This window comes from Canis lupus, chromosome 24, assembly GCF_011100685.1.
Source record: "Canis lupus familiaris isolate Mischka breed German Shepherd chromosome 24, alternate assembly UU_Cfam_GSD_1.0, whole genome shotgun sequence".
Taxonomy (NCBI): Eukaryota; Metazoa; Chordata; class Mammalia; order Carnivora; family Canidae; genus Canis; species Canis lupus.
Window position 1 is genome coordinate 25,047,207 of NC_049245.1, and position 9,698 is coordinate 25,056,904.

Genomic DNA, 9,698 nt, shown 5'->3' on the forward strand with positions numbered 1-9,698 from the left:
AATCATAATTGGTCCCCTGGATTATTACAAGCCCTCTTTAGTAATCTCTTTGTTTCTTCTCTTATATCATCCTTCCACCACCGATCCCTTTTTAAGGATAAGTTAAAAAAAAAAAAAAAGGATAAGTTAGAGCATATTCCTTCTCTTTTCAAAACCTTCAGAGGCTCTTCATCTAAATCAGAGAAGAAGCCAAGGTCATTACAATGGCCAATGAGGCTTCCACATGCCTTTCCCCACCATCATCTTCCCCCCTCCTCCATACCCTGCAGACTCATCTACTTTGCTCATTCTGCTGCAGTTACACTGGTTCCCTTCCCCTCCTCAAACACACCAGGCATGTTTCACCACAGTGCCTTTGCACATGCTGTCCCTTTTGCCTGGAATGCCCTTACAGATGCAGCTTGCTCCTTGAGCTTCTTCATGTCAACTTCATAGTGGCCTCTCCTTGCCACCCTTTCTAAAATTACAACACCTCTCTCTAATATTTCCTAGATTATTTTCTCCCTAATATTATCCTTATAATTCTTATATTTCTTCCTTGATGTTTACATGTTTCTTATCTGTTTCCATCCAACTCCCACTCTATCTCTCACCAGAATATAAATTTCAGGACTTTTTTGTGGGCAAGAATGATTTTTTCACTGTTATTTCTGCACTTAAAGCAGTATCTGGCATGGTATGTGCCATAAATATTTATTGAATAAATGGATTGATAAATCTTTTGAGAATAGGATCAGGAAAACACTGAAATACTTGGAGCAGGTTATAGAATTCAAGGCAGTGAAGGTTGAAGATGGGAGTCACTAGAACAAGTATATATGGTTACAATAATGACCTGGTAACTAGGGACCAGTTGATGCTGCAGGACAGAAAGTAGACAACTGCAGAGCTAATTCCTCCAGTTGGTGAGAGATGAAATCAAGATCACAGCCATGGCTATGGGACCAGAACCCTCCCTCCACTGTAGCAGGAGGGAAGTTGAGCAGATGGATACAGAACCTGGTAGGGTGATAGATTGGATGGAGGAAGGCAAGGTTTCTATTTTCTCCATGAAGTAGGAGGGAAAGTCAGTATCTGGAACAAATCTGGCAGAAAGGAGCAAGGGAGATTTGAGGGGAGGGTGGGTAAGGGAGTTTCAGTCTCTAGGAGAGCAAGAAAGGCAGCTTACTGGAGGGGAGTGGCCTAACCTCCAATAATTTCCATCAAGCTCCCTTGATACAATCATCTCCTCCTCATTCTTCTGTAAAAGTGCTGAGCAAACAAGCTTCAGTCACCCTTGGCTCCAAACAGCCACTGTGAGCCTCCCTCACCCTGGAGTTTCCCGTGATGACCTGTAGCAGTGAGGCAAAGGCTCCCAGCTCACCTGCTCCCTGCCACCAGCTCTTCCAGTGCCTGCTTGAGCCGTGTGCAGGCGCCAGGCCCGGGCCTGCGCTGCAGAGTCTCAACCTCCTGCAGCCCCTGGTCCTGTGCAACAGGGCCTGAGGGTCAGGTCACAAGGGTCCCAGACTCCCACCTCTTTTAGATGACACCCTCACCCAGAGCCTCATCCATTCAGGGCCACACCTCTGGGCCCAGGGCATCTTTAGTTTCACCCATTTCGTGGTTCCTTTTTCCTAGCTCTCTACTGGCTCCACACCTGTGGCGCTGGACCCCCAGTAGCTCTATTCATGTCTTTCATCTGACCCCTTCCTGGGTATAACACTTCTAAAGCCCTGTCTTCCCACAATTTCTGGCCTCAGTTCACCCAGAGCTGTGCTCTCTGGCTCCCAGGAGCTCTACTTATTAGCCTTGCTCCAGAGCTCTCTTCAAAGGCTACAGTCTTCCCAACACCCCTACGTCCTGGCCTCTCCCTGTGGGCACCCGCCTCGCTCTCACCAGCCTCTCAGCCACTTTTCGCACACAGTTAGTGCTCTGCAGGCGCCAGGTGTGATCCTCCCAGCGGCTCCACACATGCACACATGGCTTGCGGTGACGCAGGGGCAAGCAGAAATATGGCCTGTGCCGGTCAGAGAAAAACAGAGGTTGCGAGGGGCAGTCTTGGGGTGCTGGGGATCTCCCAATGCCCTCCTTCCAGCCACCAGGAGCACTCACCCATTGCCATCCATGGGCTCAGGCCGCTGAGCAGGGGTCCCTAGCTCCTCCTCATCCCCTGGTCCATCTCCTGTGTCTGTCTCCAGCAGAGGCTGTTCTTCCCCTGCCACGCCCTCCGCACCCTCCCTGGCCCTGGCCCCTCTGCCCAATTGCTCCTCCCGGCGGCCAGCACAACCTACAAGAGCAGCAAGGGTCAGGGGCCACCAGGCTGAGGGTCTGACCCTTCCTTCAAGCCTCAATAAAATTCAGAACCCACCCCTTACTGAGGGTCAACTGTCCCTTTCAGGGGCCTGAGTCTGGAATAAGAGTCACCACCCTCAAACCCATGACCCTCAGGGATTCAGCTGGGCCACATACCAATGGAGATCTCGAAGCTGATAGGCTGGGAGGCCAAGGCAGGGTCAATCATGGTGGCCTCAAAAAGCACACCGAAAAGCAGGAAATCTTGCAAGGGTGCCAGGGCATTCTGAGGAAGGAGGGTCAGGCTGCAGTCAGCCCCCACCGACCCAGATTGCAACCCTACTTTGCTTGGCCACAAGGCCCACTGAAAGAGGCGGCAACCAAGGCCTATATATGTCACTACAAGTATCCCAATTCTGATTGGTCAGCCCCCTCCCTACACATATGTATATTCACAAAAGCACATGTATACACACACACTGCATTCTTTATCCACACCCCAAAATTCAGACTCCACCTCCTGTGTTAAATGCCTATGAGCCAGTTAACACCCCAGAGCTGAGAGTGACCCTATTGCTTTGCTAAACCCCAGCCCCCACCTCTGGCAGAGGCAGCAACTCCTCCACCTCCACCTCCATGGCACTAGGAATCTCAGGACCATCACCACTGGAGCTGGCATCCAGGTGCTGTGGGATCCCCATTGGGGTCTGGTCCCGCCTCGCTTTCTTCTTCTTTCTCATGAGCCGGGACAATCTCGGCCCCTGTGGGGCCTGAGGAGGCTCCGGTTCTGCTCTCCCGTCCGACACTTCCATAGACACAGCCACCAGGAGGCGGCCACGGAACCAATTGCCTTGGCCAAAGCCTTCATTGAGACTTTGAAGACCATCCCGAAGCCCCCCACTGGGGGGAGATCCATAGAGAGGCAACCATGCCGGGCCGAAGGTGGGGTTAAACCCCGCTGTGGGGGTCAAGAACAGCGTTTTAGAGGGGAGCGTGGGGGCAGATGGGTACCAGGTCAGTCTAGGCAGCACACCCTTATCTCCTGCAAATCCAAGGGGGCGGGGAATCGGCTTGGGCCTTGGCAGCTCTGAGAGGGACAGCTGCGGACCACGGTCACGGACCAAGACGCGAGAGCCACTTCTAAACCGGTCCTGCTCCCCAAGGCGCTGGGGACCCACGGCGCTTAGGCTCTATAGAGGGCCGGAGCCAGAGCCCTGGGGGTGGAGTCACGCCTGGGGCGGAGCTACAGTGATCCCTGGAGGGTCGGGGTGAACCGTCGATGTGACTGGGCTTGTTTCGGGTCGTGATTGCGCAGGGAGGGCACAGCTGGCGTGGTTACTGACTTGCGGCTGTCCTGGGGATTTCGTGGACAGAGGCAACCCGAGAGCGGGGTGCGTAGTCTAGGCTCCGAAGGGAGGGGCCGGCTGGAGCGCAGGGTAGGGCGGCCTGAACGGTCTGAACCGAGCGGGGAGGGCAGGACGGAGTCGCGGTCGCCGAGGGCGGGGCCCAGGGCGGGCGGGGAGCGCGGAGGCAGCAAGCCCCGGCCAGGTGGGCTCACCCGCGCGGCCCGGGTGTGAGATCTGCCTCAGGTCCAGCACGTGCGTGGCGACGGCCACATCGACGAGCGGTGCGTCGTCCCTCAGCTGCAGACGGAGGCCGCGCGTCAGCGGCGGGAAGAGCTCCACGAAACTCAGCTGCTCGTTCCACTCGGGCGCCGCGGTCTGGCCGCGCACGGACGTCTCGCCCTGAGAGCCGCAGCCGAGGCCGGCGGAGAGGGGTCGGGGTCAGCGCGGGCCCAGGGCCTGAGCCTCGGCAAAGCGGGGACGGGAGGGACTTACCTGCTGCCCCAGGAAAGACACGCGCACGTAGGGGTCCATGAGGACGCGCTGGTTCTGCAGGGCGCGGGCCAGACTCCCCAGCAGCCCGGGGCGCAGCGCCTGCAGCCCCTCCGCGCGGAACACGCGCACGCGCAGCCGCGCCCACGGTCTGTGAGCCGGCACCCCGCGCGGCAGGAGCAGGTTCCTAGGGGAGCCGCGCACTGAGGCCGGGGACGCGGCTGTCTCGGCCGCTCCCCCTGTCGCGTCCGGGAGGCTTCCCCGGGTCCTGCTCTCTGCGCCCCGCCCGACCCCAGCTCACCTCTCCATGTCCAAACTGTGCCCCGGGCCCGGGGCTGGCAGCGGAGGGGGCAGGTCCCCGCGTGCCCGCACAGACAAAGTGACCTTGACGAAGCCTTTGGTCCCGGCGCGGGTGTCCCGGGGATCGTGCAGCGGAGCCCATTTCTGGTAGAAGTGGCCATCTGGGGAGGGAGGGGCGAGCCACAGGTCAGGGGAGACCCGCGAGCCGTCCGGGGCGGTGGGGGGACTGCGCTGACCAGGCCTCAGGCCCAACTCGGTAGGGAGGCTTCGGAAGAGGCTGGTCTCCAGAGTTAGTATCTAGGGATCAGGGCCTAGAGGGTCAGTTTCCCCTGTCAGTGCAGAGGAGTCTAAAGGAGAGGAGGGTTCGGTACCTGGCTGGTCGAAGATAATGCCCAAGTCCATCCTGAAGGTGCCTATCCGGGAGGCCATAAAGGGGAGGGTCTGCGAATGGAAAGCCTGGGGGAAGGTGGGGTTAGTTCTGGAGCTTCGGCATCCTCCTTTCTCCGGCAGACACCTCTCATCCCTACCCGCCTCGCCTCACCGTAATCTCCAGGAGCAAGTCTTGGAGGTGAAGCCGGGTCTCGTGAAATTCGAACAAGAAGTACTAGGTTGAGGTAGGATAACCAGAGGTGAAATAAAGTATATGTGAAGAGTTCACGCCAGCTGGCCCCTGCCTCTTGCAAAGGGAACGCCCTCCTTCCCCTCCTGAAGCTTCTTTACACCCTTGCCCTCCCCAGCCCCTCCAGGCCTCAGCCACTGGCTCACTTGCACGTTGGCCACGCCCCCTCTGCAGACGAGGTAAATCCCGGGTCCCACTCTTCCCTGGTCGCACACACCTCGTTGTAGAAAGGGCAATTAGTCCCACGCTGTGTGGCAGTCACTCGACGCTGTTCCCCAATGCGCACTGCCACGTACGGGTTAATATTGACTCCTACCAGCTTCTGGGCCTCCAGCACTGTTACCCCCACCTAAGGGCACAGAAGCAAGAAAAAAGGAAGCCTTCTCTGCCAAAGTTGGGGGGGAAACCCACGTGTGTGGAGAGTAGGTGGTATTCATCAAGGGTTAGGGCCTAGAGGGAGAGCGGTACCTGGAAGTCCTGAGCTCTGGACATCTGGAATGTATCCCCTTGAGTCAGGCCCCCAGCACGGCTGCTGGGAAAGACATGGTCAGCTCCTACCTCACTTCCTCTCCCCGACCAGCTACACACTCTTTCTGGGTGCTAGGGATTAGATCTCCTCTCTCTGTGAACTTCTGGATTCTGAGTCCTTTCAGTCTGTCTTGCATCCATCTCAACTATACCACCCGAATCTGACTCATTCTTGGAGTCGTGAAACCATTCATTTATTCAACAGAGATCTGTTGAACTCCTACTATGTGCCAGACCTATTTTAGGTCCTGGGACACCGCAGGGAATGAAAGGGACAAAATTCCTTACCCTCATCAAGCTTTCACCCCCTAAGGGGGCTCCAGAAGCTCTAGGTGGACCAGTGTGACTGTGGCAGTGTGTATGTCTAGGAGTAAGTGACCCTTCACCCCAGGATAGCCACTCCTCACCCATACTTTAGGATTGTGTGCTTTTGAGTGTGGATGAGCATGGGCCTACATGTATAAGAGTGTGAGGCTGACACTCTGGTGGGTGTGGGAGCAGGAGTGCAGTGGGTACAAATTACCTCTTGAGGTGGCTGAATACGACACCGGAGAGCTCCACATCAGGCTCGTCCTCCAGCTCCAGCTCCAGCTCCAGCTCGTCTTCGTCATCCTGCTGAGCTAGGCCTCGAGCTAGCCTGTGGCCCAATGCTACTGCCCGCCGCTCCAGCCGGGCCTCCCCGGGCCTGATAGGAAAGGCTTTCTTTTCTTTTTTTCTTTTCTTTTTTTTAATTTTTTTTAATTTATTTATGATAGTCACACAGAGAGAGAGAGAGAGGCAGAGACACAGGCAGAGGGAGAAGCAGGCTCCATGCACCGGGAGCCTGACGTGGGATTCGATCCCGGGTCTCCAGGATCACGCCCTGGGCCAAAGGCAGGCGCTAAACCACTGCGCCACCCAGGGATCCCAGGAAAGGCTTTCAAGGGACCTATCACCCATCCTGGACACCCTTGACTTTCCTGGTCCTAGGACAGACCTCTGACCTTCAGGCTGATCCCACTATTGCCAAGACTAATCCAAAATTCCAGAACTGACTCCTGATTCTAAGACTGACTTCTCACCCTAGAATTGATTGAATACTGACCCCGGGCCCTGGAACAGACCCTATTTCACTGACTCTTAATCTAAGACTGACTTGGTAACCCCAGATCATCCCCACATACTTACTCCAGCTCCTGGAAGCCCACATTGGGAATGATCAGTTCTGAGCAGGAAGGAGGATAAATGAAAGGAATGAGGGGCCATGCATGACTACAGAGCTGCCCATACTGGGCAGCATGGGTCCAAGGGTCCCCATATCCAGCAGATATCCAGAGAAGAATTAGGTTCCACTTCTCTCTTCTGCTGAGGTTGGGACAATCAGGCTTTGCTTAGATTGCAGGAGGTGGGAGTGGGGGTTACCTGTCCTGGATGGATGTTCCAAAATCCTCCTCTGCCCAGGCTCCAGTTGCACCCTCTGGGGGCTGATACTTCAGGTCAAGCTCCACCTGGATCTGAAACCAGACACACAGTGTGCCCTCAAACTGCCTGGGGCTAAGAGAAATCCAAAGACAAAGCCTTTTACTCCATCTATACACAGAGACCCTCCTGGCCTGCATCTGTGAGGACTTGGTGATACCTCTCTGGTCATTAATAATATTGACTAATTACAACCCATTAAGAACTTAGCATGTGCAAGTTACCACCTGAAGGGGCCAAACACGACTCCAGGATTTTCTCATTGCTCTTGGAAATTCATTACTGTGGCCTTCACAGCTATGCATGGTCTGGCCCCTGCTGACCTTTCTAGTCCTGTTTTATATGGGGTCTACTCCTGCTCTGTATCTCAGTTATGCTCTCTCAGAGTGCTGGGATTTTGCATATGCCAGTTCTTCTGCCTGGAACATTCTCCCTTCCCACTTAGTTAACTCCCATCATTCTTCCATTCCAAGTTCAACCACTACTTCCTCAAGGACCACCAAATAGGTTGCATCCTTTTGTTATACACTTTTCCAGCCCCCTCCCCCTTTTTAAAGATTTTATTTATGCATGAGAGACACACAGAGAGAGACAGAGACACAGGCAGAGGGAGAGGTTTCATGCAGGGAGCCCAACATGGGACTTGATCCTGGGACTCCAGGACCACGCCCTGGACCGAAGGCAGGCACCAAACCGCTGAGCCATCCAGGGATCCCCTCCAGCCCCCTTTTGTAACACCCATCAGTGACAATTTTGCATTTATTCATGAGAAAATTTGTTTAATGTTTGCCTCTTTCTTTAGATATGGAACTCTAAGTGGGCAAATCCTTATCTGGTTGTGCTCACCACTCGTCACCTGGCACAGTTTATAATTAGAGCTAACAAACAACAGACTGAAAAGTTCAATATTTCCTATGACTCCACATAATGTAAATGAGGAAGTAGCTTAGTGAAGCTAAATCACTTGTCCAAGTTCTCAGCTGGGAAATGGTAGATCTGAGATTTGAACCCAGGTCCATTCCCACCAGGTTATATGACCCTTCATGAAATACCAGGAAAATCCAGCCAGGTTCATCTTTGCCTCTCATGAGAACTGAGTCTCCTACCGGACCAGGGAGCAGAACAGAACTCTTTATCTTCCCCCACTGCCACACCCCTGGTCCTCAGGGCTGAGCCTGGCTCTTGGCCCATGTAAAACTTCAGCAGGGGCTACAATGAAAGGAGCCCTAGTTGGGGGGCCTTGTTATCACTCCTGTCTGGATCTGGGTTTTTCCTTCTGAAAAATGGAACTCTCTATCTAGAGGGACTTTCAGGCTTGGGAGTGGCAGGCTGAGAACTGGTGAGACTCACTGGGGACAGTCGCAGATTTTCATCCACTAGGGCCTCCCGTAGCACCAAATGCCCAGTACTCTGTAGCTGCTGCAGGGAGATCACCAGGGTCCCCAGAGACCTGCAGGCGTGGCAGGGAGCAGAAGAATGACCCAGGGGAATGGCTCCCTGCCACACCCAGTCCCATCTGCATCCTTGGCTCCCCAGGCTACTTACCTGGAGCTGAAAACACGGCTGCAGTTAACCACCTGCACAGACAGACACTCCCCAACTAGTGGAGCCCCATAGTGTGGCCAACGGAACAGCTGGGGGTAGGAAGAATCTTGTGATACACAATGCTGGGTTGACCCTGACCCCCCAGTCCAGAGTCCATCCTAGCCCTGAGACAGGATCCAATCCTCCAAACGTGGAGCTAACTCTATGAATATTGTCCCAAACCTGGAACCAGCTTCTCCTCCAACATAGAGTTGACTCTGATCTGAGGGTAACTACCAGTCAAGAACTAATCCCCCCCAGTCTTGATTCTGACTGGGTCCAGCTTCTCAAGCCTGAGATTGACCTTCCTTCCTGAGAATACAGTTTCCCAACCCAGAAATATGTCCCCCAACTCATCTAAAGAGGGACTTAGATGCGGCACAGATCAGCTTCTCCCCATCCAGGACCCAACCCCACTCACCTCATCAATATCTGCTTCTCGACCACAGTGAATTCTCCTTGTTTTCTGGGTGAAGCCTGCTCAGAATGGAAACTAGTCAAGGGGTGTCTGGGTGGCTCAGTGGGTTAAGCATCTGCCTTCAGCTCAGGTCATAATCCCAAGGTCCTGGGATCGAGCCCCACATTGTGCTCCCTTCTCAGAGGGAAGCATGCTTCTCCCTCTCCCTCTGCCATCCTTCCCCCACTTGTGCTTTCTGACTCTCTTTGTCAAATAAATAAATAAATAAAATCTTTAGGAAAAAAAAAAAAGGAATTGAAACTACTCATTTATCAGGCCCTCCCCACAAAACACACACACACACACACACACACACACACACACGCATACATGGCCCAGGGTCCAGTCCCCCTGGGTTCACTGTTAAAGAGAGGTAGAAGATGAATAGGGAAAGAGGCAGAGAATTCATCTGGGGGAGGAAGGAGACGGGCTGGAGAGATGCCTAGGCTCTGGACTGGGGGCCTAGAGAATGGAGAAATGAGAGCAACCCCCCAACTCCAAAAATGTTTAGAGCACCCTTTCAAGCCTCACCACGAAAGTTGAGCATCACTTGTCGGTCATGGGTGCCTGGCAGCCCTGTCAGTCGCCTCACACACACGGTCAGAGCCATTGTCCCAGGGCCACTGGCTCTCCCTCTGCCCGGCTG

The 9,698-nt window shown here is 54.4% G+C and overlaps 1 protein-coding gene across 3 annotated transcripts in view; it reads right to left on the reverse strand.

The window, feature by feature from the left end:
- Window positions 1-9,698, reverse strand: part of FER1L4 (fer-1-like protein 4) — a 33,821-nt gene extending 24,123 nt beyond the window's left edge. Inside the window, exons 1-18 of one of the 3 annotated variants that reach the window (XM_038572122.1) lie at window positions 9,584-9,698; window positions 9,017-9,072; window positions 8,557-8,645; window positions 8,362-8,461; window positions 6,955-7,046; window positions 6,077-6,238; window positions 5,494-5,554; window positions 5,243-5,374; window positions 4,948-5,010; window positions 4,778-4,862; window positions 4,408-4,567; window positions 4,110-4,293; window positions 3,830-4,016; window positions 2,871-3,229; window positions 2,449-2,557; window positions 2,092-2,266; window positions 1,876-1,996; window positions 1,364-1,464 (exon numbers count right to left, since the gene is read on the reverse strand). In XM_038572122.1, the coding sequence (XP_038428050.1) occupies window positions 1,364-1,464; window positions 1,876-1,996; window positions 2,092-2,266; window positions 2,449-2,557; window positions 2,871-3,229; window positions 3,830-4,016; window positions 4,110-4,293; window positions 4,408-4,567; window positions 4,778-4,862; window positions 4,948-5,010; window positions 5,243-5,374; window positions 5,494-5,554; window positions 6,077-6,238; window positions 6,955-7,046; window positions 8,362-8,461; window positions 8,557-8,645; window positions 9,017-9,072; window positions 9,584-9,662 (2,315 nt within the window). In that variant the 5' untranslated portion in view covers window positions 9,663-9,698. Of the gene's footprint in view, window positions 1-1,363; window positions 1,465-1,875; window positions 1,997-2,091; window positions 2,267-2,448; window positions 2,558-2,870; window positions 3,230-3,829; window positions 4,017-4,109; window positions 4,294-4,407; window positions 4,568-4,777; window positions 4,863-4,947; window positions 5,011-5,242; window positions 5,375-5,493; window positions 5,555-6,076; window positions 6,239-6,954; window positions 7,047-8,361; window positions 8,462-8,556; window positions 8,646-9,016; window positions 9,250-9,583 lie in introns of those variants that run through there. The other 2 variants (XM_038572123.1, XM_038572124.1) reach the window with 2 other exon arrangements.